Genomic DNA, 27452 nt, shown 5'->3' with positions numbered 1-27452 from the left:
AGGGCTTTTGTCCCAGCCCCCGTTTTGTCAGAGTGGTCTAAGACTTTGAGCCAAAGCTTTCCCCTCTCAGGGCCTGGGTCTCCATCTTTGTCAAAGGAAAAACCTTTTCCAGCTGTAACATGTGGTAAATGCTGACTCTAGATGCTGTGATGTCAGGGCATAGAGGACTAGGGGACAGGAGGAATTGAGAGTCACATTAATGTTCCACCCCCACCACACCCACACCCCCACACGCTGGCCCACAGCCAAAGAACAGAAAAGGAGAGAGTTTATTGAAAACTATATACAGTTGGTCCAGTCCCTACCACAGGCTGCAATCTGGGGGGCCGTCCCTCCCACCCCTCAGGCGGTGGCTCAGCCCCTGATGGTAAAGGTTGGGGCTAGGGCCAGGGCCTGGACTCCCTTGGGAAGCTTGGCAGCCAGACACCCTCCCCGACCCACGACAGATGTTAATCTGTGAATTTACAATTCTAAATGGCCTGTAGGTGGGCAGGGGACAGGGAATAGGTCTCTGCCCTGACCTGGTCAAAGCCTGGATAGGGGAACACTATTCTTAAACTTGGGCCCAAGAGGCCCAGCGAGGCTGTCCAGAAGTCCTGGCTACTCTTCTCACAGGAGGCCTTCCTGGACATGGAGGCGGACAGCCCTCCTACCACCCCACCCCATGCGCCAGGCCTCATGGGCTTCAGAGATCTGGACTGGGGCCATCAAGTACCCTCCCTCCCATTGCTGACTCAGGGTCCAGGGCTCTTGAAATACTCCTCAGGCAGAAGCCTCGGGTCGACAGGTGAGTGTTGGGGAGGTCACAGTTGAGGGTCCAGGACCCTCCCGGGGTATGGGGCTGTTGTGGGGGTCAGGGCGTTCCACTGTAGGAATAGTCTGCTTTGTTGTGCATCACCAGCCGATCATCCACGAAGTAGAAGCTGTCAGACTGTGTTTCGTATGGGTGACGGATCATCTCGTTGACTGTAAGAGAGGCCCAGCCAGATAGGGCAAAGGTCAGAAGCCTGAGCCAGGACACTGCAGGGGCTCCAGGACTGTGGGATGGGGACAAGCTGAACAACCTCAGAACCACCGCAAAGAGTCCCCCCAGCCCATTTGAGCCTCGGTTTCCCCACAGGTGGCATGGGAATGGTGGCCAAAACACAGGTGACCCAGGGTAGGAGAAAGGGGGTCGGACCCACCGCTCCCCCCACTTTGGTTTCTCTAGCCCCTCCCACCGCCCCTACTCAGTCCACAAAGCCCTGCCCACTCACTCAGCTCCTCAGAGAGAGGGGGGAAGTCGTAGATGTGTTCGCAGGTGTTCTTGCTGCTGGGGATGCAGAAGCCAAAGTGGAAGTCAAAACTTTTGAGGAGCTGGTTGCGAAAGTAGTGCCTCTCAATCATGCGGAAGTTGTTGACAGGCTTATCTCCCACTGTGAACTCCACCCTGAGAGATCGGAGGGGGCGGGTCTGAGTTTGGCTTTGAAGTCAGCTAGCAAGGCTCAAGACAGACACCACCCCCAAAAGAGCGGCTCAGTAAGAACTCAGGAAGGGCTCATTCCCACCCTCACCCTTACCCCCAGCCTTTGCCCACCCCTCCAAGTGCCCCCCCAACGGCGCCGTCCAGTGACTTACGTGGCTCCCACCTGCCTCAGGCGGAGGAAGGCAGGTGTGAACTGGTAGCGGACAAAGCGTCCAGCATTGGGGTCCAGATCTCGCCGGTTGATGGGCAACCGCTCTGCAATGTACCCCGACTGGGGCTCAGTGGGCTTCAGGCTGGGGCCCACGCCCACCCAGGGTTCCACCCCAGGGCCCACATCTGCCTGAACTCTTAAAAATTCCCCAGGAGAGTCTGATGCACATTTAGGGTGCAGGCCTTTGGCCAAATGATTCCACAGGGAGGGGGGATGGTTTCTAGTTCAGCAATCAGGTCACCGGTTTCAACTGAGGTTTCCCAGGGCCACGGGAGACAGAGGCCTGGGGCCTCTGGGACTGCAGTTCCCAGGAAGGCCTGCAGAGGGCAGGCTGGCAGGGACTGAAGGGGCCGTACTATCCTCCCAAGATGTCCAGCCCCAAAACCGGAAAGAAAAGCAGAGGACCAGCCCCAGCTCTATTCTGCGGCCTGAGGAATCCCTGGGTAGCCCACTTCACAGCCCTTGCCCACCTCCTCCCTCCGTCTATGTCCTACCTAGCCTACTCACCTGAAGCTGGGGGCTTCTTGATTTCAAAGAGGACAGTGCCTGAGTCCATGTCTCGAATCTTGAACCTGATGAAGTCGATCTTGTAGATATTCTCCTCGGGGGAGCATAGGTAGTCTAGGGGAGACAGGCAGCTAAGCAAAAGAGGGACCCGTCCAGAAGCCCCCGCTACCAGCTCAGCCTTTGTGAGACCCCAGACTAGTTCACTGCCTTCTGGAAAGAGAGAATTGAGTCCCTGCCCTGGGGGCACACCCAGAGTGTGGGGGATAGATAGCTCTGTCTCTGGGATCTAATGGGAGACAAACAGCGCCATCCTAGTAGCCTCTGAGCTCAGGGAGGAGCAGGGTGAAGGTGAGTGGAAGACAAGGTCACCTCCCCCCACAGTCCCTCCCATCCTGGAGTTGAGGGGCTTTATTCCAGCCTCTGCTCTGCCAGGGCTAACTCAGTGACTTTGAGCCAGATGGGTCTCCAATCTAATAAGCAGTCCCCAGCACGGAAGGAAAGGTACAGCCCTGCCTTTGAGAACCTCATTCTAAAGGGGGTGACACAGTTTTGCCTCAGGAGATACATAGTGCTACTCTGAAGGACCACCCCCCCCCCCCCCAACCTCCACCACATAACTGCCTCTCGAACTACATCTAAGTGCATTAGGCAAGGACTTTCCTGACCTGGGTCATACTAGGACAGGCAGACAACCCCTTCCCTGCTCCTCCTCACCTCCCAGCCCCCTCCTCTCCCCATAAGCGGCTTATATCAGCCCAGCTCCCTTAAGCAGCTTAGTCAAAGCTCTGCTGACTCAAGCCCAGAGCCTATAATATTGGGGGAAGGGGGCCACCTTTGCCCCCAACCCCTGTTGATCTCCAAATGGGAGGAAGTCTTAGCAAAGAGAGGGAACCCCCTCAAAGGTCATCTACCCGGCCTTGGCTCTGAGCCACCCCCATCGTGAAGAGTACAAGCAAAGCCAGGAAGAGGGTGTGGCAGGTGCATTTGGGGGTGTGCATGGGGGTAAAGGGAGTCCTCGGGCCCAAAAGAGGAACCAGGAAGAGTGGTGAGTCCTGCCAGAGGAAGTTTAGGAATATCAGCGCCTGATCCTACCCTCACTTCTCTTGCAGCAGCAAGTGCTCAGGGAGGCCCTGGCAGCAAATAGAAAGGAGCAGTGGTGGGTCTGGTCTGTCAGCCTGCCCAGCATCACATCCTCCCCAGAGAGGCCCGGAAATCACCCTCCAAGCCCCTGGGCCACCTCCAATTCCTCTGGGGCAGGAAGAGGAAGTGAATGTAAAGTCATTCTCTCTTCCCCAATCCTGGGGCAGCCCCCTCCAGGAAGCCCTCCCAGGAGCCTCCTGGCACCTTGGGGTCCAGCAGGGGCTACACAGGGCTTGGGGAGGGGCCTGATCCCTGGCCTGTCCACCACAGTCCAGGGTGTGGAGAGAGGAGAAGGAATGTAGGTGGGCAACACCCACCTCACCCCATACACACTTTATTTTCACAGAAAGTAAGCACCAATCCCAAGATGTGGAAAGAAGGTGCAGGGACAAGAAGAGGTGGCAGAACTGGGAGCAGGATCCTAGTGGCCCAACTCCAGCTCCCTGGAAAACCCTTCCTTCTCCTCCACATTCTCTTGCTTTCGGAGCCTCTCCTCTCTCTCACGTGGGAATAAGTTCTTGCAGTCTGCCCTCAGTCTCTTCTACTGCACCTTGAATCATTAGCCCTTTTGCCCTTAGAGGACATGACAGAAATGGAATGCCCATGGCTCAAAACACTGCACCTACTCCCTCCCTTCTGCCAAGGGAAGGATGAGGCCTGGGACCCAGGGTAAGGCCAGATAAAGGGGCAGAGTGGCTGAGGGCTCAGAACACAACTGCCCCCTTTCCCTCTGCCACAAATAGCTTCCTAAGCTGGATTCAGGGCTGGTAATCCAGGAGGAGCAACCCTCAGACCTGTGTGATTAGGGTCAAAAGGGTGGAGATCCCTGGAACCCTGTTCTCACCTTCTATAGAGAAAAGGGTTCCCATGAAGCCCTTTCCCCTACCCATCCCCCACAGCTGCCCCATTTCTAAGGGCTATGAACTTCGTCCAAAATAGGAAACACATTGTGGTACACGGGCTGGAAGCCCCCACAGTTGCAAAACAACCTTTAAAGTTACCTAGGACCCAGACAGGTCAACCTGACCTCCAAACATCCCATAAGGAAGTTCTGTCCCAGAGCTACCCTAAATTCTAAACCTGCTGTTGCCAGTTACAGCTCAACTGGCAGTAACATCAGATTGGTCCAGGCTCCCTCCCTCTACTAGTGTCTGCTTGGGCAAGGCAGCTCAGCACTCTGGGGGCCCAGCCAAGAATGGTTGTTGCCTGGCTCAGAGAGGAGAGAGAAGCTGGTCCCCCAGGGACCCAGATGCACAGGCCTAGACCTGCCATTATGGTCCCCTCCCCGGCTCTGTCTGGCAGCCTTGGGCTCTGCTGCTCCTGCAACTGCAGGGCTCAGGTCCACTCCAGCACCTGCCCCCCACTACCAGAGAGAGGTCCCAAGAGTTGCTCTCACAGAGGGAGCTGGGGCAGGATTACTGATAAATGAAGCTAGGGTAGAGGGCCACTCTCTCTCCAAATGCCATCTGTTCTTTGAGGTTCAGCCACCGCCCCTGCCATGAGGCTTCCTAGCCGTTGTTCCCTGCCTATGGTAACCTCCTCCCCTGCCCTGAATGCCCAGTTGTCTGCCTCTAGGCAGCAGCCAGGGGCAGTCTTGTGGGGCCCTCAGTACTGTGGATAAAAGAGCCCTATTATACTAGAGCATGCACAGCATGCCAGGCACTATACAAAATCAGAAAATTAATTTCCACAACAGCCCTATAAAGTAGGTGCCATTGTCCCCATTTTATAGATGAACATGCTCAGAGAGATGAAATTACTTGCCCAAGGTCACACAGTCAACTACCTGGCACAGTTGGGGCTTCAACCCAGGCAGTCCAGCTCAGAAATTCAACCACAGCGGAGACCAGGCCTCCGGAAAGAAGACAGGCTAAGGGCGGTTTTAACTCATTCCCTTGAGAGGGACCAGAGCCAACCCACTGAAGCTTCCTGCCCAGGTCCTTTCCTGGGGTTGGAGGATGGCCCCAGACTTCCTGGGGGATCCAGGGTGAGAGCATTACCGATCAGGGAGACCCGAGGGTCTTAATGTCACCGAAGCTGTAGCTCAGCCTCCACCTAGCCTCCAGGGTGGGGACTGAGGACAGAAGACTACACTCAGCACCCATCTTCATTATTGCAAAAAAAAAAAAAAAAAAACCAACAGCCTCAAAGGGCTCTGAAGACTCCACGGGGAAGGGGTCACAGTTGCAGCTGCTGCCCCACCTCCACCTTGGAAAGGGGGACGGCCTCCTCAGAAAGGAAGGAATAGGGTGAAAATAAATGTCTAAAGGGAGAAGAGGCGGGCACAAGGAGATCAAGGGAAGAGGGGACATGGAGATCTCAGGCTCAGAGGCAGAAGGGTAGGGGACTCAGACGAGGGGGACCCGGGTGGGGGAGGGGAGGTAGGGGGAGGGCGGGAAAGGGGGCGGGGGCCCGGGCTCGGCACACCGCGAGGCCCCCCTCCCGTGCTCTCTCCCTCCTGCCCTCCCACCGCGGGTGGCGCTGCCTCGCCGGTGCTCACCGCCCGTGATCCGCTGCAGCCCCAGCACGTCCTCCGGCCCGATCGGCTGCTTCCTCTGCAGCGGCCCCGGCCTGGGCCCCGGGCCAGCCTCCGGCTCCGACTCGGACCCGGACTCGGATTCCGCCTGCAGCTGCGGCTCGGGCTTGGGCTCCACGCTCTGGCCCGAGGCCCCTGGAGCGGACTCCGCCCCCGTCCCAGCCCCGCCGCCGCCCTTCTTCACCTTCATGGCCTCGCAGGGCCGCCGCTTGCCTGCTGCCGCGGCGGCTGCCTGCGCCGGCTAGAGCCGAGAGAAGGGGGAGCGTCCGCAGCCCCGCCCCCGGCCGGGGGGCCCAGGTACCGCCCCGCCCCCGGGGGTGGGCCAGACGTTCGCCCCGCCCACCCCTGCCGTAAGGCTGGCCGGCGCACCAACCTGGGTCTACTCCCGCGGGGCTGGGTGGGGCCTCGCCTTCGGCTTTGGCTCCATTCAGTTTTTTGGATAGGTACTTTAAAGGGTCGCCTACGTCGACTACCTCTCCTCCTTACTCGGGGCGCTCCAGGCTTTGGGCTCGTGCGTCTGACCCTCGAGAAAGTTCTGACTCAGGGTCTTTGCCTGGGATGCTCTTCCCCCAGATGGCCTCCTCTTCTGGTCTCAGTTCAAATGTCATCTGCTCAAAGGCCCTCCCTCACACCCAAACTACAGACCGCCCCCCCCCCCCCCCCCCGCCCTCCACCCCAGTCACTATCAGATCAGCCTGTTTTTTCCTTCTAATGCATTGTGGGAGTTTTACTTGTTCACTGACTCTTCCCCCTCAACGATCAGTTCCAAGAAAGCAGAGATCCTATCTTTGTTCTCTATAATACCTAGCACTTAGCACAGTGGCTGTTGCAGCCCAGGCTTAATATATTCTTTTTCTGAATTTATGAATGAGTTTGTATCTGAGGGCTTACACTGGTACAAGCTCTTCTCTCGCAGACCCCCTGCGGGGGGAAAAAAAAAACAAAACAGGAGACACTAACAGCTGTGCTGGGCAACCCTGGACATGTTGAGGGACAACAGCCTAGGTGTCTAGCCACCACAGGGTCCTCCAGGGCAGGGAGGGAGGAAGGGGACATGGCCAGGTGAAAGCAAGGTGGACCTGTGAGCCCAGGGGAACAGCTACAGGAAACCATTACTTAGACACCAAGGAAAGGAAGAATGAAAGGTATGCTCATACTTTGTATCATTCCAATTCACATTCAACCAATGTTTATTGAGAGCATAAAATATGTCAGACACTTTCATATGCTTATCACACTTAATCCTCATAACCACCTTGTAAGGGAGCTATCATTAGTGCTATTTTAACAAATGCAAAACTGAGGCTAAGGGAGATTAAGTGGCTTATTCACTGCTCCCCAGATGATAAGGGCAGAAGGAATTCAGGCATGCTTGATCCCATCTGGAACTTTCCCCACTGCACCAAGCCACCTCTATAAGAGGGTGAAGGGAAACTTGGCCACACACACAGCATCAGGCTATACCCAACAGGCATAGCCAGCCAGAAGGGAGGGAAGGGAGAGAAGGCCCCAGAGGTGACCTGGCCCTTTCCATGAGAGCAGTGCTAGGGCTCTCCCTGAGGGGTTAGAGAGAAGCATAGAGGGGAGGAGGCTAGAATCAACCCAGGGCTTTCCCCTAATGTTCCCTGTGAGTGCAGGAGGACTTCCAGGAACAGGACAGAAGCACAACAGACTGCCCCTGCCCCAGAGGGACACAGGAAAGGGCCTTCAAGTTCAAGCCAGATAAGAAGCCCCCAATGATGCATCTTCTAGACAAGGGCACAAAGGGTTGGGGGGGAGCCTCAGCCAGAGGAATGGGAAGGATTAATCCTGCTTGGAGTGTTTACACTTTGGTTACTGGAGCTAAGTCCTTCGTGGCAGGCCCCATTTACGTGCCTCTCAATCTAACAACTCCCACTGTGGCCAGAAAGGGAACTTTCCTACTGAGATGTTGTCCTACTCAGTCTATCTTCTCAGGCTTTTTCCAGGACTTGCGGGTTTCCAGGAAGATCTTGACCAGGGACAGGAGGATGGGCACAGCCATAGGCAGGAAGAGCGGGATGTAGATGGCAAACTTCTGGTCGTCAGGGAAATAAAGGAGGTGGAGGAGCGAGGGATCAAAAAAGGCACGCTCCGAGGACGTCACAGCTTCCTGGCTGGCAGTGAAGGCAGAGGCCAGGTGCCCAGAGGCTAACTCCTCTGCCGCCTTCTGGACTGCAGCTACAGCCCTGTACACCTAGGAAGGGGGCAGGGGATTACCATTAAGTCCCAGGCATCAGTGAGGTGTTGGGGTGGGAGGAAGGATGGGCCTTACTTTGTCTTCCACCTACCAGGCAGGTTGCCTGGAGTTCGCCCAGGACATGGAGGCCAGTATAAAAGGGCTATGGTATATTTTCTTAGCGCCTGCCTAAAACCTCACACCCCATCTGGAGTCCTGCTGGGGAGCTGGCACTGCCCTCTAGAGGAAGCCTGGGGGACTCAAGGACGGTATGCCCACACACACCCTGGACCTCAACTGGCTCTCTGGTTTCACCATACCCTGGTCCTCGCTGGCCACTCCAGTTACAGCACAGAATCCATCCTGCGCCCACTCACCTCAGATGCCACATCGTCCTTGATGACAATGTTGCTGATCTTGCCCAGAAGCTGGGCCAGGGAAGTGAGAGTGGTAGTGGCTGTGGCCAGGTTTTCCACTGACCGAGCCCAGAGCAGCCGGTCAAGCTCCCAGGTCGTTAGCCCTTCACTCTTAGGCCCTGAAAACAGGCATTTCACAGGCAACTGGGGCTGAGCAATCCCAAAGAGCAACCTGTGGGAAGAGCAAAGTAAGGTCAAAGGGGTTGAGAGTAGATGATGGCTATGATCCCTTGAATGATGACTAAGATTTTCCATCTTACCCAGAACCACAGGAGTCATAGGGAAGTACCTCAGGGTGTCAGGGGGTGAGTGGCAACACTCAGTAATACAGAGCCACAAGCCCCCCTTTTAAAACCTGTGTTTTTGCTCTTACCTGTTTCTGGATTAGATTTCCACGATCTTGTTTGAAGAAAAGGTCCCGTGGCTACAATATGTCTGATAACACCAACCTAGTTTAATCCCCTAACCCTGTCTACCGTCTCTTTGGACCAATGGGACCACTGAGCCTTTAGTTAAGGGATGATCCAGGACCACTTCTGATAAGCCTGTGTGTTGTCCCTCTCTAATCCTGCACCCAGGGCAGACATTGCTAATCAATCAGAATCCTCTTTCCTAATGATCCCAGACACAGCCGTAGAATCCTCAGTCTAGGGCATCCAGCAGCCACTACCAGCCTATCAGTTACCAGGAGAATTAACAGCTATTTTCTTAAGCAGCCCTATCTACATCCTATGGACCTGACATTCGGGAGTCTGTTTTCCTTTTCTCTTTTTTAAGTTTATTTACTTTGAGAGAGAGCGCGAAAGAGAGAAAGAGGACACACGTAGGGGAGGGGCAGAGAGAGGGGGAGAGAGAGAATCCCAAGTAGGCTCCGTGCTGTCAGCACAGAGCCCGACACAGGGCTGGATCCCATGAACCAAGACCATGACTTGAACCGAAATCAAGAGTCAGATGCTTAACCGACCAAGCCACCCAGGCATCCCAGGAGTCTGTTTTTTTAAAACAGTTTTTGTCAGCAACTAGTCCTTCTTACGAGGAGGATAAAATGATTCTTCGAAACCCTTCTTGGTTTCCCTGGGGCTCTAGGCCCAGCCAAGGTATCCCTGCCAGGTGAGATTTCATTCTAGTCAGCTCAGAAGACTCGGGTCAGATTCAGTGGCCACACCCCCAGGGAGATGAGCCAGGAACTCACCGCAACTGAGCCAGGAACACCTCCATCACTTGCTCCATGTCCACTTCAACCCTCACCGGCAGCTTCGAGGCATTGTAGGCTTTGGGGTCCACATTGTATACCTGCAAGGGGAAATAAGGCTGCCCGAACACCACGCCAGGACCGTGAACGACTCTGCTCTAGACACTCTGGAGGCCATGAGAGAAAAGGGAGACATATTCTGTGCTCCTTAGAAATTACAAACCTGATGGTATAGCTAATATTTTTTGAATACTGGTTACTAGGAGCTTTTCATAAATTATCTCCATTATCCCCTCAGAAGACCCATAAAAAATATTTATTCCATTTTAAGAGTTCCTACCTATGAGAAACTCCCAGTCTAACAGGAGAAGTTGTCATTCATACAAGACTCCCATAAATAGGGCCAAGATCTAAGATGTACACACGGAAAAGTCCTCAGTGAGTGCAAACCGCTACATGCCAAAGGGTCACATTACAGAAAACTTACAGAAATAAGAAGCTGTGGGGCCGGCAGAGTAGGGGCACAATCTCATAGCACCCTCACCAACTTGGTGCGGCCCCTCCCACAGGCTGGGCCATGGAGGACAGTAGAGGAACAACAGAAGGAACAGTCTCAGCGAACATGTGTCTGTCCCTAAAGCTGGGGCTCTGGGGTCTGCAGAGTGTGACCGTTACCATAATGCCACCCCAACGGGGACTATGGAAGGCGTTGGTGGCCACTGGAGCGCCATCCTTGTCCTGAATGTACAGGGGGGAGTGGGCAAGCTCAGGTACGTAGAGCAGAAAGTTGAGCACAGGGTAAAGGGAGGCAGCACTGGATCCTAGGGTAGAAAGAGAAGGCAAGTCAGAATACCAAAACACGCTGGACCTAGATCTTCGTTCCAGGTCAGCCTCTAACTTGCTGGTCACTCACAGTGGGCCTCATTTCCCCCAACTGAGAGTCCCCAGAATATCCTCCAGTCTGGGGTTTCTGTGATCGAAACCTCTGAACATTCTCCCGAGATGGGCCACACACATGAAGCAGAGTCCCTAGCCCCCTTGTCTAAGACCACTCTCTCGGGCCCTGCCACATCACACCCATATAACTATAACCCATTTTATAGACAGGTATACATATGACCTCATGTCGGCTCCCTCTTAATATCCTTCAATAGCTAGCCAGTCACACCAGGTAAAAGTCAAGCTACTTAACATGGTCCTTATGATCAAGCACCTGCCTGCCTTGCCAGCTTTGTCTTGGTCACTTCCTCCCAATTCAGCGACACTACGCTTCTCTGAGCTTCCTGAATGCCTATCCGTCTTACTCTTCTACATCTAAGCTCAGAGTTCCCTTGCCTGGAATGCCTTTCCATCTCTGCATTCAGCACTGGTAGAGGGAATGAGGGAGAAATCACACACAGCCCTTCCCATATCTTGGTCCACACTGGCCTAGCCTGGGTGCCTGAAATCCCACAACCCGTGACATACTGACTTTGGTTTGTCTGTATTATACTCTGTGGTCACCTATGCTTCCTAGGTACCATCCCCCAAATGAAAAACTGGAACCCCAGCTTCAAACCTCAATCAGAACTGTCGATCCAAATTCTGCCTTTGTGTACTTTTGCTGTTATCTTTCCTACATGTGTGACCATATTTTTCCTGGCTGGCTTGCAAAGAGGGAGACACAGCCTATCCATTCGTTTACAGAAAGCAGTGGGAGTCATGTTTAATAAACGTTTTTGGATACGATAGTGTGGGGTTGGGAGATGTCAACAGAGTCTCATGAAGAAGGCTAAATGCCCAGTACTTCCTTAATGCCCTCAGACCACCCAACCTGGGAACCAGAACCATATACTCCCAGCCTCCAACTCCACACTGAGCCTTCAGGGTCCTGCCAAGCCTAGCAAAGAGGCCCTCATCCTTAGCTCACCCAGACGGGACTCCACTGGATTGATGACATGGGGGAGGCTATGTGCGGCCAAGTAGTAGCTAGAGGAAGCTGGGTCAAAGCGTGGGTTTACCCCCAACACTGCATAGTAAAGAATCTGTAAAGCAAAGAAGGAGAACATTCCTTTGTTTATTGGTTCATACTCCACTCTGTCCCAAAAGTTTTGAAGTGCCTTAAAAAAGATACAATAAGCACAGGACAAAATATAAGAGATAAAATCAGGGCTGAGAGAAAATAGATGTAGGAAAAAAAAATAATAAAGCCAAGGGTAAAAGTTAATACGCTATACACGGGCTATGAAAACCACATTTTTTACCAGGCTTTCCAAGAGCGTAAACAGGGAGGGGAAACAAGTAGCATAATTCAGTGTCTGCAAGCTCAACTCAAGTCAGTTATTCAGAAGTACTCCCACTTACCAAGACCTGATAAAAATTTCTCGCACATTTTTCCTAAACGGATATTGTGTGATACAGAAGGCTATATTCTTCACATCTTTACTGTTACTACACTAACATATTTCAGGAAGTTTTATTTTTTAAATAAATTCCTTAAGGATGGCACAACTGGGTGAATACAGTTCTGGAGGGAGCCATAAGGGAGGTTGTTTTTTAACAAACGTTGACAGAAGTCCCTGAGCTGGACACCACGGAGGGAAAGTAGACACTAGAACCACATCTACACACAGGAAGTTCCTAGCAAATCAGCAAGCTCGAAGAGCTGGAAGAACAGACTACACACGTAAATAATAAATATGGATGGACTTTGAACAGGAAAAGGACCCCTCGGCTTGCTCCCTGTCTTACCTGAGAGTCCACAGAGAAGTTGCCGGCAGCGCTGAGGGCACTCAGGAAGGGCTGCACATAGCGCCGGACAGCCCCCTCGATGTCCCAGTGGACATCGTGGGACTTGGGGTCTGGGTTGAGTAAACTGAAGGTGATCTCATAGCCTATAGAAACAGGAGTCAGGGAAGGCAGAGGCTTCTGTGGCTCAAGGGCCGTCGTACCCCTGGCTGAGCTGAACTTGTTTCTCCTCTAGAATGGGGTTGGTGGCCATGATGGAACCAAAGGGAGGACAAAACTGGGATGAGGAACAGTGAGTGCTTTCAACTAAGAGATGAAACCACAGAAGAAAGGAGTAGAGTCGGCATGCGGATTCCCCTCCTGCCCCAATGCCCCCACATCATTCACTTCCCTCTCCCTTCTCACGACAAAGCTCCATCACCCTACCCAAGCTGGACTTGAGAGGCCGCCTCTTATCAGAGCTCCACTTGTCCTCTGGAAGGTGGTCAGCCAGGGCCGCAGCAAGCACATCTTCAGTCAAAGACATGGCCTGCGCTACTTGGATCACCCGGCGGCCGACTATGTTAAAGGCCTCGCGGTGCATTATCCCTCTCACGACTGCTGTCCTCTCGGGCCCGATGTAACTCATCATGTCCTGTGAGAGAGGCCAGCAAGGGAAAGAATGCCCATGGCTCAGGGAAGAAAGCAGAAGAACGTGCCGGCTCCTGTCTCTGAGAATCTGGCTTTTTGCCACTGACCACCAGGCTGACTGCTCCCTTTAGATTCATAGTGAACCATCCCAGCATCTCTGACCAATCAGCATGCATGAATGTTTTCATTCATTTCTGCGACCTTTGCCTTCCCGGCAGACTTAAGTGCAGGCATTATCTAAATCTTCGTGGACTGGAAAACTAGGAGACGGCATGCTGAACAAGGAAAGCAGAATAAACAAACACATGGAAAGTTTGATGTAAGTAAACAGCACATGGCAAAGAGGCAAGGACAGAAATGTTCACAGCAGCATTATTTCTATTTTTTAAGTTTATTTTGATTTATTTTGAGAGAGCGCAAGAGAGGGAGGGGCAGAGAGAGAAAGAGAGGGAGAGGGGGAGGGGGAGGGGGAGGGAGAGAGGGAGAGGGAGAGGGAGAGGGAGAGGGAGAGGGAGAGGGAGAGGGAGAGGGAGAGGGAGAGGGAGAGGGAGAGGGGGGCAGAGAGAGAGAGAGAGAGAGAAAGAGGGAGAAACCCAAACAGGCTCCATACTGTCAGCACACAGCCCAATGTGGGGCTCAAACTCACGAACCGCAAGATCATGACCTGAGCCGTAATCAAGAGTTGGAGGCTTAACCAACTAAGCCACCCAGGTGCCCCAAGGCGGCATTATTTCTAAGAGTCAAACACTGGAGACAATCCAAATGCCCATCAGCACAGAATGGATAAATTGTGATATTTATACAATAAAACATATTAAAAATGAACACATTAGATTCAACTACACCTTGATTATCATGGAGGATTGTACCAAACATAAATGTTGAATGAAACAAAAGTTACAAAAGAACATGTGCTGTATTATTATAAAGCTCAAAAGTTTACAAAATTAAACATATTGTTTAAAATTTTTTTTTTAACGTTTATTTATTTTTGAGACAGAGAGAGGCAGAGCATGAACGGGGGAGGGGCAGAGAGAGAGGGAGGCACAGAATCGGAAGCAGGCTCCAGGCTCTGAGCCATCAGCCCAGAGCCCGACGCGGGGCTCGAACTCACGGATCGTGAGATCGTGACCTGAGCCGAAGTCGGACGCTTAACCGACTGAGCCACCCAGGCGCCCCTTAAACATATTGTTTATAGAGACATATGTGCTGAAACCTGAAAAAGTAAGAAAATGACATGCACAAAATACGGTCACCCTGAACTAAAATAAAAGGGAGTGGGGCAAACCATGGAAATACACAGGGTTCAGCTACTATTACTAGACTGTAGTTTGCAAGCCAGGGGTGGGTTCGTTAAAATTTTCTTTCATCTTTTTATAAGAATTAAATATTTCAGGGCACCTGAATGGCTTAGTTGGTTAAGCGTCCAACTATTGATCCTGGCCCAGGTCATGATTCCAGGGTTGTGGGGTAGAGCCCCATGGAGCCTGCTTGAGATTCTCTCTCTCTCTCTCTCTCTCTCTCTCTCTCTCTCTCTCTCGCTCTCCCTCTCCCTCTCCCTCTCCTTTTCCCTCTCTTCTTCCTTCCCTCTCTCCCTCCCTCTCCCCCTTTGCCCCTCTCACCCACTCATGTGTGGTCTAAAACAAACAAATAAATAAAAATATTTCATCATAAATTTTAAAAGAAAACACTGCATGGCATAGCTCCCAATGAGCCTCTTGCTCATAAAGTGGAAAGGTCAATGCATTGCCCATTTTACCACCATAATCCATTCAAGCCATCTTCTTTTTTTTAATCCTGTTTTTTTTCCACTTCAAATGGTCACTGGAGCTTTACCCATATAGAACTCTTGGAGTTAGAAAGACCCAGAGTCAATGAAAACAACCCTATTTGCATTCTTTTAAAAAAATATTTGGAAAAGAGTTTTCTATAGCAAATGCAAGAAACGGGCAGCACTACTGCAAGAAGGAAGTGACCTAGGAGAGGACAAGCAGATGGGATAAGGCAAGGCCATACCCTCCCTGCTCACCCTACCTGGGGCAGAAGTGAGGAGTGTTCGGGGATCACGTACACAGTCAGGGAGCCCTCTGCTTGCTCCTGCGGCTCAGCTAACATGATTTCTGCCTCTGGGGACAAGAGCAGAAGGTCTACCAGGAGCAAAACACCATGCCCTATCCCTCTGCCCCCCAACAGAGTGCCTAAGCCACAATTCCACCTCCCTTTCTACATGGCTGACATTGTGGCCAGGCTTGGCCCCCAGTGGCCCAGGCTGAAACACACTCTCATCCCCAGCTTTCCCAGGAAGTTAGAAGATGGTATGGAAACTACACACTTAGAGATCAGAAGAAAAAAGAGGGCTCCGTGTTAAACTAGTGTGATCACTCCTTCCGGTACCTTGCATACTGCCCAGTGACAGGGCCTCTTCCTCGTGGTCCAGAGCCCTCCGATAGGCCTTCTGGAAACGGCACTTGATTTTCATTTTGTCTGAGAGGGAAAGGAAGAGGATGAGAAGACTAAGGGGTGCCTGGGTGGCTTAGTTGGTTAAGCGTCTGACTTCAGCTCAGGTCATGATCTCGCAGTTCATGAGTTCGAGCCCCACATGGGGCTCTGTGCTGACAGCCTGGAGCCTGGAGCCTGCTTTGGACTCTGTGTCTCCCTCTCTTTCTGCCCCTCCCCCACTCACTCTCTGTCTCTCTCAAGAAGAAATAAACATTGAAGAAAAAAAAAAAAGATAAGACTAAATACAGACCTCTGCCCATCTTCCCAGCCCTAACACTGTCCAGTGTCTCAGGACATCAAGAAAATCATTTGCAGAGAAAGTCCCAGAGGCTACAGCCAATTCTAACGATTTCTACATGGATGATATCAAATACACGACACTCCACCTCTTCCACCTAACCAGCTCTTGCTTCTACCTGTGTACACACTACCTTCAACCTGAAGTACTCTCCCACAGGGAAATCTATTACAATATTTATTCTATTAATAGGTGAAAGGAGCAAAACCATACGATCACTTCGATAGGTGCCTCAAAATAAGGCAACAAATTCAGGTTGTTGTTTTTTTTAGAGAGAGCGTGAATGCGCCAGCGTGCGTGCGTGCGTGCACACAAGCAGGGGCAGAGCAGAGAGAGAGAGAGAAAATCTCAAGCAGACTTTGTGACGTCAGCACAGAGCCTAATGTGGGGCTCAATGCAGGACCTGATCTCACAAACCATGAGATCGTGACCTGAGCCCAAATCAAGAGTCCGATGCTTAACCAAATGAGCCACTCAGGTGCCCCAATGAACATTCTTGATAAAAATGCACACTTAATAACAAAACACTCAAGTAGTTCCATTAAAATCATTAATAAAATGAGGATGCCCACTACTTCCTCTATTATTCAGCACTGTTCTTTCTGAAGTTCCTGACCAATGAAAAAAGTGAAGACCAGTGAAGAAAGAGACATGAAACCTGAATACTTGAAAGAACAAAATGTCCACTTTTTGAAATAGCATAATTATTTTCCAAGAAAATCAAAGAAAATCAACTGAAAAAAATATCAGAACTGGTAACAATTCAGTCCTATGACTAGATATACACAAGAATTAATAGCTTTCTGAGAAATACCAGCAATGTCCAATTTGAAAAGCAAGTATTTTTTAAATCCCAATCCTCATCATAATAAAGAACGTACAAACACCCAGGAAGAAATGTACAAAACTATAAGAAAAACACCCAGGACTTTACTGAAGGACCTAAAAGAAGATTTAAATGAAATAGAAAAGACTAAGTATTCTAAGGATGTCAATTCTCCCCAAGTTAATCTATACCTGCAAAATAATCCCATAGGGATTTTTTGCCCCCCCCCCCCCCCCGCTGCCCCCAGAACTTGAGAAGTTGAACCTAAAACTTCTTGTGAAAGTTCTTTGTTATAGAAGAATTCCAGGTCATAATATAGGAGAAATTACAGAATTTTAAATTTGCCATTTTGGGGTACCTGGCTGGCTCAGTTGTAGAGCATGCTACTCTTGATCTCAGGGTTGTGAGTTCAAGCCGTACGTTGGGTATATAGATTACTTAAAAATAAAATCTTAAAATAAATAAATAAATAAATAAAAACTGCCATTTTGCAACTGCTATGAAATGGATGCCAGCATCATTGGATGCTAAAACCATCAGGTGGAAGGTTGACAGGGAATTAAAATACAGACATCGAGGAGTGCCTGGGTGGCTCATTCGGTTGAGCATCCGACTTCGGTTCAGGTCATGATCTCGCGGTTCATGAGTTCGAGCCCTGCGTCAGGCTCTGTGCTGATAGCTCAGAGCCTGGAGCCTGCTTCAGATTCTGTGTCTCTCTCTCTCTCTCCCCTTTCCCCACTCATGCTCTCTCTCTGTTTCGCAAAAAGGAATAAATGTTAAAAGAAAAAATTAAAAAAAAAATACAGACATCAAGCTGACAGTATCTGAATTCACTAAATCATCTTTGTATCACCCAAAGTGAAAAAAACCCATCCATTCTATGCTTCCTGATATAACACAATAGGAAGTATACCACACTAATTATAATGTATTCTTATCTAAAAAAGTGAACTGATTTTGATCAAATCTCCTGACCTGACTACCAGTTTACAAAAAATATGGATAATAGAGGAATAAGTTAAATGAAACTAGGAGAAAGCAATCTGCCAAATCCAGAATGGGAGAGTTTCTAGAAAACAAGTGGCCTGGTTTCTCCAAAAAACCAAAGAAAAGAAGTGTATCAGGATGGGGTAGGGGGAGCTGATATATAATAAAAAAAGGCAAAAGAAATGTAAGAAAATGTGATGTGTTGATCCCGATTAGAATAAACCAACTATAAAAGGACACCTGTGAAAAGCCTCATTCTAGATGGAAATGGGTACTATCATTCATGGTGTCCAGAAATTGTTAACGTGGCTACAATAAGACACAGGTTATGCTTCCATTGCAGCAAGTTTATTGCAGTGGTGACATTGAGAACTGTAACATTTCTTCCTAGGCTCATGGAGTAGAGAGTGGAAGTAACAAGACTTTTCAATATTACAGACAATGAAGGAATAACAATTTTAGATCATTTGCCAAAATAGCAATCAATGTACTTCCTACCATTTGACTTCTAGGGCCCTAACGTAAAGAAATTGGATCCCAAAGATTACAGGTGGGGAATTTCTGAAGTAGGTCCACATGCCAGTGGAGATCAAAGAAGTCCAACCAAAAGAACCAGACTGACTGATAGTGACAACTGTGGATTAAACAAAAGTTCTTTTTAAAAGGATTATTTTGGGGGCGCCTGGGTGGCTCAGTCGGTTAAGCATCCGACTCTTGATTTCAGCTCAGCTCATGATCTCACAGTTAGCGTGTTTGAGCCCCACGTCAGGCTCTGTGCTGATGGTGTGGAGCCTGCTTGGGATTCTGTCTCCTCTCTCTGTCCCTCCCCCACTTGCTCTCTGTATCTTTCTCAAAATAAGTAAAAACATACTTTAAAAAATAATAATAAATAAATAAATAAGTAAGTAAATAAATGGGTTATTTTGAAGATTATGATTCTGGTTTTGGAGGAACTATGGTGATCGGCTGCAGCACTGGAAGGACACACATGTAAAATTCCCGAAATAAAATTTATTGGGGCATCTGGGTGGCTCAGCCGGTTAAGCATCTGACTCTTGGTTTCGGCTCAGGTCATGATCTCGAGGTTCGTGGGACCAAGTCCTGCATCAGGCTCTGCACTGACAGTGCGGAGCCTGCTTGGGATTCTCTCTCCCTCTCTATCTGTCCCTCCCCCACTCACACTCACACTCACACTTTCTCTCTCAAAATAAATAAATAAAAATATATTTTTTTAATTTACTGACTTAAAAAATTAAGAGGACACCTTCGAGATAATTGGGGAAATATGAATATAGACTGGAAATTAGGTGATACTCAAGAATTACCGTGGACTTGGTTAGGTGTGATATGGTAGTTATGTTTAAAAGCAACAAAAGGGGCGCCTGGGTGGCTCAGTCGGTTGGGTGGCCAACTTCAGCTCAGGTCACGATCTCGCGGTCCGTGAGTTCGAGCCCCACATCGGGCTCTGGGCTGATGGCTCAGAGCCTGCAGCCTGCTTCCCATTCTGTGTCTCCCTCTCTCTCTGCCCCTCCCCCGTTCATGCTCTGTCTCTCTCTGTCTCAAAAATAAATAACACGTTGATTAAATAAATAAATAAATAAATAAATAAAAGCAACAAAATAAAATCTTTCAAGGGCTGCCCTTCTCATCTAGCATAAATGCTGTATGTGAGCCTAGCCCCCTGTCCACTGCTCTGGTTTTATTTCATTTCCTCTTACTCTTTCCCTCATTCACCTCACTCTCCCCATAATGGAATTCTCACTGTTCTGCAAAGGCACCACTTCTGCTCCTACCACAGGACCTTATATTTGCTGCTCTCTCTACCAAAAAATGCTCTTCTCCCAGGTATCTACACAGTTTACTACTTTACCTCTTTGGGTCTTTACTTGAAAGTCCTGTTTTCAAATGATGCCATCCTTAGCCACCCCCTCTAAAATAGCAATGACCTCTTTATCCCCCAAGAAAACCTCCCTATACCCCTGTCCTGAACTATTTTCCCCCTGTCACCATCTAACATACATACATACATTTATTTATTGCAGATTTTATTTTTTTAAGTAATCTCTATACCCAACGTGGGGCTTGAACCCACAACCCTGAGATCAAGAGTTGCAGACTCCACTGACTGAGCCAGCCAGGTGCCCCCCACCATGTAACATATATTTGTTCATCTTCCTGTCTGTTCTCTTCTTTTTTTTTTTTTTTGTCTATTCTGTTCAATGTATTTTGTCTACTTTGTTTGCTGTATCTCCAGTGACTACAACAGTATCTGATATGGGCACTCAATAATAAATATTGGTTGAATAAATGGATCAACCTATTACTATTCCTATGTAGTAGATGAGAAAACCAAGAGTTAGAGAGGTTAACAACCTCACCCAAATTCACACAAGTGGCAGAACCAAGGCTTTAACCCAGCTCTCTTACACCAAATTCTCCATACTCTTGGCCACTCCACCCGACTACCTTCACAATATGTCCATATTATTGAATACCATGTCACTAAATGTGAATGTCCATGATAAATTGACAACAATCAAAGTTGCAAACTAACATGTGAGGCCTGATCCAATTCTTGTTTTGAGAAACAACAAGTATGTGTGTTTACATTAGGCTGAGCCATATGAAATACGACTTTTAAGAAACACGGGTGACCAAGGTTAAAAAGCTAGAAAGTAAATGGTACACAGGCACTTCACCATCTGGACTCAGCCTACACATACAGTCACTCACAATTTTCACTTCACACTCCAGAAAAGTAAAACCGCACACAGATTCCCCCAACATGCTGACTCACCCCTCCATGCTTCTACACGGGAGGTAGTATAGGTTGTTGGTTAAAAGCCCGAACTCTGGAATCAGTCGGGCCTGGATTTAAATCTTAGCTCCACCTCTTACTAGCTAGCTGTGTGATCGTGAACAAATGAAAATCTCTAACTCTCTTTTTTTCATTTATAAAATGGAGATCATGTGAGAGACGATTAAATAAGACAACACATGTAAAGTGCTTCACCTAGTTTATGGCATATAATGAACAACAAATATTAGCCATTGCTATATCTGGCTCAAGCTGTTCCCTTCCTCCCTTCCCCATTTACCCTGAATTCCTTCACATCCTTTAAAAATCTGACTTAAAAATGACATCCTCAAAACCTTCTCTGCCTTTTTTTCCTCCCAGGCTGTTAAAGGCTCTTTTTTAAATACGATCTCTGTTTCTTACATAATCCCCTGTGATTTCTTTATCTAAGTGTTTTTGTCCCCTACATGACTATGAATTTCTCAAAACCATTATCAATTCTTTATTTATCCCGAAATTCCTGGTACCAAAAGGTGCCTACTAACACTCAACAAAGTGTTCCATGTCAAATTGAATAAGAGCTGTATACAACTCCAACTTGACTCCAAACCCTGCGTTCTTTCTACCACATCCCACCTCCTCTCCTATCTTCTAATGAGCATCAACTGCTTCTCATCAGGTAGCACAACTGTCATGAATGAAATTGCTGCCCTAACGGTGAACACTGTTATTTAAAGTTGCTTTTCTTCTAACCAACCACACTGTTCATTCAGAACTGTTCATTCAGAGAGGGCTTTTAAGAAATGTTTAACTACATTTAAGGGACACCCACGCTCCTCCAACCTAACCCATCTCTGCACTGAGCTCAGACCAGAAAGGCAGGCTTGACTCCCCAAGAACTCACATTTCAGAGGGATCTCTCTCTCATGCACAACGATGAAGGGCAGCTTCTCCTGGTCGTCTGACGGCACTGACTCTCGGGTAAATACGACAGTGACGGGCACCATGAGCCGCAGCTAGAGAAAGGAGCATCAGGGCCATCGGCTGAGTCTCCACCTTGCCAGTGGGCTGTCCCCAGGCCTTCTCCCACAGAGGTCTCACCTGCAGGGCATTCAGCCCACTGATCTCAGAGTAAGGCAATGGGGCCCGGTAGGTCTCCGTAGTCTTCCACCAGAGCGGCAACCCCAGCACGATGGCCACGGCAGCGAAGAAGAGAGCGGCCCGCTTGCCTCGGACCACCTCTAGGGGCACGGAGGTACCTACTTGAGGCGCTGGAAGTGGGCTTGGTTGTCCTCCCCACACCTGACGCGGACGAGCCCCAGCAACCCTCACTCAGAAGCTCTCCGCCCGCCTTCATAGGGATCCCTGTGCCAGGGGCCCGCGCCCGTCTGAAGGGATCTTGTCTGAAACGACCCCCGACCCCCTAGTCCGCGGGACCACTGGCACACCACAATCCCCAAGCCCGCATTCCTCGCTCGCGATCTATGAGTCTCAGTTCCCACCCGAATGCCACCGCACCTAGGTCTGTAGCTGCGGCCCCGGGAGCCGCCATGCTTCCATCCAGTTGCTCTAGCCGCCGAGGGGCGGAGCTACGCAAAGCCTCCCCCAATCGGAAACCCGCAAGGAGGGGGCGGGACCACGGCAGAGGTCGCAGCCAATCGCAAGCGGCACTCAGGGAGGGCAGGCGAGAGAAAGAGGTAGAGGGTGGGCGGGGTCCGCAAGGAGCCTGGCCGCGAGTTTGAAAGGAATTTACCCAAGCACCAAGGGCCAGTGGAGTGGCTGTGCAGGTTTCTGTGTTGCCGGAAGATTCTTCGTTAGTACCCCGTTTCCTTGTGGAACACACTCCTAGCCCCAGGGATTAAGAGAGCAAACTCTGCAGGCGTTAAATACTAGTTGAGCGACCACAGGCAGCTCTAAGTCTCAGTTTTCTCATCTGGAAAATGGAGATATTTACTAAAATGAGGTCATTCAGGGGCGCTTGGCTGGCCGTCAGTGGAGCAGGTGAGTCTTGATCTTGGGGTCCTGAGTTTGAGCCTCACGTTGGGTGTAGAGATTACTTAAAAAATAAAATGAGGTCATTCATGTAAAGAACCTGGCACGGAAAGCACCCAAATATCACCTATCAGGATAACTGTTTATCGTCCGTTTCAGAGAGCTCCTCTTCTGGGCACTCTCTCCGTAAGCTTCAGATATGGAGACAGCAAGCTAGTTGTACCTTTTTAGCATATTTGGCTCATTCAGCCTTTTTTTTTTTTTTTTTTTTTATTCATTTGAGTTCATTTCCAAGTTGTAAAAGTCTGAATACTTCACTTAAAATTCTTGAAAATTCATGAACACAGACTCCGGATCCTGATCACTTGGGTTTAAATCCTGACTTTACCACCTCACCTGAGTGATCTTGAGAAGTTAATTAACTAACCTCTCTGTGCCTGTTTCCTCATATTAAAATAGGGATGGTAATAGTATCTACTTCATACAGTGTTGTAGTAAATGAGTTAGTAAATGTAAAGTGATTAGAATAGGGCCTGGCGGGAGCACATAGCAAGTGCTATATAAGTGTTAGCTATTTCTGTTAATATGAGGTCAGGTGACACTGGACCTACATTCCCATATTGCAATAATTTGGTGGGTGGAGCATTGATTGCACACTTTACACAGAGCATGGGCTGCCCAGTTCACATAGAACATGCCTAGCAAGTTCTTTCAACTTTTCATCCCTTCAGACGGCCCCAGGTGTTCGATGTATGTACCCCCCACACCCCAGCCAAGTGGTCAAAGTTTAGCATGAAACCTCACCAGGGCTTCCCTTGCCCAGACCCTCAAATTGGCCTTCTCTGTGCCCTCATCTCCCCCAAACGGGAATGGGCAATAGCCCTTGGCAACCTCCTAGGTACCCTGCTCCGTCTGGCAGTCCTGAGCCTTGGGCCTTTTCCTTGCTGGGCAGGAGCCCAGGTGTTCCTCCTGCAGTGTCACCCCCACCCCAGCAGAACGTGTCAAGCCCCAGCAGGGTTCAGCACACAGAAGTGAGCGACTGCCATCCCCCTTATCCCAGTTTTGGGCCATTCGCAAAAGCTGCCTTCAGGAATTGCACAAGTCTCGCCTTACTCCATCCTTCAGACGCAGCCCAGTGCCTCTGATGTGGCGGTCCTGAAAGACCTGCAGCCTTCCAACTTTGGACATTAACCCGCAAGAGCTTGAGCTGGGAATGGTGACTGGGTGTGCCCCTCCCCTCAACACTTCCAGCCCAGTAAAACTCAAAACCTACTCTGTCCTCCACAGTCAGAGGGCCCAGGCAGTCAGCCGAAATCAGAAACTGAGAAGTGGGTGTCTGAGGCATCTGATGTGTAAAACAGACAGACAAAGTAGCATGTTTTGCTACCATTTATTTGCTATGTGGTATGTACCCAAGGTGTGAGTCATGTCTGGTGTCCTATCCTCTGATCCCAGAAGAGAGGACAGGCAAGGAAAGCCCAAGGAGAAACTACCACATCATGGGGAAATTGTGGGGGCTAGCAGAGGCAGGGGGAAACCGAAGCATCCTGCTCTGGCTTCTAGCAACTTCTTCTGCCCTCAGTCGTGAGGGGCACCCCATCCATCTAATGGTCCCAGGTGGCAGCAATGGGAGAGGGGAGGGGAGGACAAAAAAGGAAGATGACTCCGTGCTGGATGCAGGCATGTCTGCTCTGCATGACTGTTTGGCGCTAGCCATTACTATAGGTGAAACTGGGTGCAGGTGGCCAAGCCAAGGGCTGTGACATGGGATGCGTACTCAGTAGGCATGGTTGGCAATGTAGAGGGACTGTGCCGCTGCTCCGCCATCTTCTCCACTGCCTTCATACTTGCCCTGGGCCGCAAGCCCATTCACCTGCAAAAGAGCAGGCGGGAGGGGGGTTCAGGGGGAGTAAACAGGCTGACCCAGCCCACAGGGGCCAAACCCTGCCCAGGCTGTAACCTCTGAGTGCCCCCTGCCTAGCTATACCCCTCTCCCCCAATCACCACCTCTAGCTCCCAACCTCGGCCCGCTTGATGAACTCCTCAGTGGCAGCCCCAGCATTGTCTTGTTGCCCTCTCCAGGCATTGAGGGCAGAGGCCTGCAGGGCACGCCCGTAGGAGAAGGTGAGGGCCCAGGGCCGAGGAAGGGGGCAGCGGTTGATAGCATTGAGGTTGAGTGATGCTTCCTCTTCACTCTGACCCCCAGACAGGAAGGTCACTCCTAGGGTAGAGTAGAGAAGACAAAGTGGTCAACTCTCTAGTTTTCCAGGGTACAGGACCCATGAAGACCACAAGAACCTGAGGATGGGTCTTAGGGATAGGAATGGGTTAGGAAGCACGGTGGTACCTGGAACAGCCGGGGGCACAGTGCGACGCAGGGCAGTGACAGTTGCCATGGCGATCTCCTCTGGGCTGTATTTAATGGGACAGGCATGGCCAGGGGTCACCATGTTGGGCTTGAGCAGGGTCCCTTCGAGGTACACGTGATGGTCACTCAGGGCCTTGTACACGGCAGCCAAGACCTGGGGAATCAGAGGTTTACTAAGGTTCTGGACTCCTGTTTAACCCTCCCTGTTTAGGGGAAGGTGGGCATGACTGGGAGGGACAGTACAGGCTCAAACTCACAGGTGTGTTCTTGGATGAAGTAAAAGAATGCTTGGGGAAAGTGCATGCATCTAAGCCAAGGACTATGGGGAACAGGCTCCCCCGTCAGACTGTCCTTGCAGTGTCTGTACCCAGGTGTGGACTCACCTTCTCCGTAACATACTGACAGCGTTTGAGGTCATGGTCTCCATCAGGCAGGATCTCAGGTTCCACAATAGGCACAATTCCATTCTGCAGGTAAGAGCAGAATAACTTGGGAGGGGCATAGGTAGGAGGGGAGAAAGCCCTGGTAACCCTCTCCCCACTAGGCACCGGGCACCCATCTGACCCCCCCTCACACATACACACACCTGCTGGCAGATGCTGGCATAGCGGGCCAGCACGTTGGCATTCTCCAGAATGGCAAGTGCTGAGGGTGTGCGCTCACTGATTTTCAGCACGCAACGCCACTTGGCAAAGTCGGCACCATCCTTCTTGTATTGGGCACAGCGTTCCGAGAGCCCATCCAGCCCTGCAGGCATAGTGCCAGCCTCATCACTCTGCCCCTCTGTGCCAGCATCAACCATCCAACAACCCTGTGGTCCTGAAGCCCACCCATCCTGTACCTTGAGTGGTGGTTTCTCCATTGGTCCCCGCTAGAGGAACTACACCCTTGTCAACCTGTAGGGGAAACACAGGCAGAAGGCTGAACCCAGGCAGGATTCCCCTTGTCACCTCTCTCACACACACCTATTTCCATGTTCAGCCCCCATTGAGGGCCAGTGGCTGCACCTTGATGCCCACGACAATGCCCTTATCCTGGATGGTACGAACGAAGGGAACACCACTGTCATCTTTCTGGTAGAGTGTCTCATGGAAGAAGATCACCCCTCCGATGCACTTCTTCACACGGTCATCAGCACTGAACAGGACCTGGCGGTACAATCGGCGGTTTTCCTCTGTGTTCTCCACTCCAATTTGGCTCAGCCGCTTGGCCATGCTTCCTGGGGGCAAACAAAAGAAGGGTAAGCAAGCTCATCCCCAGGGCTCTCTGGCCACCTCTACCCCACCTAGCCACAGGCCCTCACCTACCTACAGACTCATCGGCGGCCAGAATGCCTTTGCCTGGGGCCACAATCCGAAGGGCGATGTCAGACAACTCCTTTTTCTGCTCAGCAGAAAGGGCTGGGTACGAGTGGGGCATGGTGACAGCTCTGTGGAATTGAGACAAGATATAAAAGCTGGACCCGACCTACTACATCCTCTGCTTCCTCTCTTGGCCATATGGGCCAAATGGCCTCCCCCTACCTCCCAACCAGCATGGAGCTAGGAACAAGGCAGTTGTCCTTGGCATAGGTCCTGGGCAACACAGTGGCACCAATCCCTCTGACAGCTAGCAGGCTTAGGGCCCCAGTTCCCACATCTCCTTTTGTCACTGGTGGGCACCCTTCCCAGCCCTGGGGAAAGATGCAGGGTGGGGGTGGGGACGTGAGCAGCCCCGAAGCTACAGGTCTTCTTGTGAAACTACTGCCCAAACGAAGACCCAGTCCTTCTTTTACTGAATTTGGCCCTGTGAGGTAGGGCATGAGTCCTGGCCTTTCCAATTGCCATTTGTCAGCCTCAGCAGGGCCCCTAGGGAAAAGTGCACTTACTTCCCAGGCTTCAGAATGAGGCAAAAGTACCTATCACCCCTCTTCCTGCACCTTCCGGGGGAAAAGTGGGGGACAAGTGGGGAGCAGGAGTGGCACAAAAAATTGCCATAGGCTTCTGTTACCGCTTCTTTTCCATAGCTCAAAGCTGATTGTCTTTGCAACCAAATGGGAGCAGAGGATCAGGGTTGAAAGGAGTGAGTAGAGGGCCTGAGAAAGGGAGGAAGAGATGCAGGAGCAGGGGGGAGACCTGTGGGCAGCGGATAGGGAGACAGGCTAACCAAACCAGGGGGCAGAGAAGGCAAGACAACGGGACAAGGACTTAGCCCAGGAAAGGGAGCAGGCTGAGATGAAAATGGGCTGGGCGGGAGAGGCTGACCCCAAGGAAAAAATCCGGTAGGCAGAGGAAGACTGAAGTCGGGGCCTGAGGGCTGAGAGGAAGGGGTGCTGTGGAAGAGGCCGAACCACAGGGTTTGGGGTGGACAGAAAGGAGACAGGATGTAAGGAGAGAGTTGAGAAGGCACATCCAGGCACCCTTGGGAGCAGGCCAAGGAGGACAGAAGTTAGAGTCATAGAGAGGAAGCGGAGATGCTGAGCAGCTCCGGCCTCGCTCCAGCCTCACCTGTCCGCAGCGAGTTAGCAGCGGCAGCCACAGGAACAGCGCGGATTAAGGTCGGCGACAGCTGTGGCTCCCAGCTCAGGCTCCGATAAATGAGGCTGCGGATGCCGCAGAGCTACGTGACACCCCCGAGGGGCGGGCACCTCCCCGCCGTAGCCACGCCCCCTCCCCAGACTGGTGT

The 27452-nt window shown here is 50.7% G+C and overlaps 3 protein-coding genes and 1 non-coding gene across 4 annotated transcripts; 1 reads left to right on the top strand and 3 right to left on the bottom strand.

Moving 5' to 3' along the window:
- Positions 1-251: 251 nt before the first annotated feature.
- On the bottom strand, positions 252-6130 carry UNC119 (unc-119 lipid binding chaperone). Its single transcript, XM_027034503.2, has 5 exons — positions 5824-6130; positions 2184-2297; positions 1618-1720; positions 1257-1429; positions 252-966 (listed from the first exon to the last, which is right to left on the bottom strand). Exons 1-5 carry the CDS (start codon positions 6047-6049, stop codon positions 854-856), a joined length of 729 nt encoding a protein of 242 aa, XP_026890304.1. The 5' UTR covers positions 6050-6130; the 3' UTR covers positions 252-853.
- Positions 6131-7031: 901 nt separating this feature from the next.
- On the bottom strand, positions 7032-22063 carry PIGS (phosphatidylinositol glycan anchor biosynthesis class S). The gene is made up of 12 exons (XM_015081434.3): positions 21947-22063; positions 21530-21669; positions 21333-21444; positions 15416-15505; positions 15056-15147; positions 12818-13025; positions 12395-12537; positions 11574-11688; positions 10340-10485; positions 9665-9765; positions 8434-8644; positions 7032-8074 (listed from the first exon to the last, which is right to left on the bottom strand). Exons 1-12 carry the CDS (start codon positions 21978-21980, stop codon positions 7799-7801), a joined length of 1668 nt encoding a protein of 555 aa, XP_014936920.2. The 5' UTR covers positions 21981-22063; the 3' UTR covers positions 7032-7798.
- Positions 17880-18014, top strand: LOC113592784 (small nucleolar RNA SNORA1). Its single transcript, XR_003412737.1, has one exon. It is a non-coding gene; the product is annotated as a small nucleolar RNA SNORA1 (small nucleolar RNA).
- Positions 22064-23796: 1733 nt separating the features above from the next.
- On the bottom strand, positions 23797-27432 carry ALDOC (aldolase, fructose-bisphosphate C). The gene is made up of 9 exons (XM_015081410.3): positions 27275-27432; positions 26096-26217; positions 25796-26007; positions 25630-25684; positions 25375-25535; positions 25172-25255; positions 24768-24942; positions 24442-24641; positions 23797-24293 (listed from the first exon to the last, which is right to left on the bottom strand). Exons 2-9 carry the CDS (start codon positions 26205-26207, stop codon positions 24198-24200), a joined length of 1095 nt encoding a protein of 364 aa, XP_014936896.2. The 5' UTR covers positions 26208-26217; positions 27275-27432; the 3' UTR covers positions 23797-24197.
- Positions 27433-27452: the final 20 nt, after the last annotated feature.

Source organism: Acinonyx jubatus, chromosome E1 (assembly GCF_027475565.1).
Source record: "Acinonyx jubatus isolate Ajub_Pintada_27869175 chromosome E1, VMU_Ajub_asm_v1.0, whole genome shotgun sequence".
Lineage (NCBI taxonomy): Eukaryota > Metazoa > Chordata > Mammalia > Carnivora > Felidae > Acinonyx > Acinonyx jubatus.
This window is presented reverse-complemented; position numbering and strand designations above follow the sequence as displayed.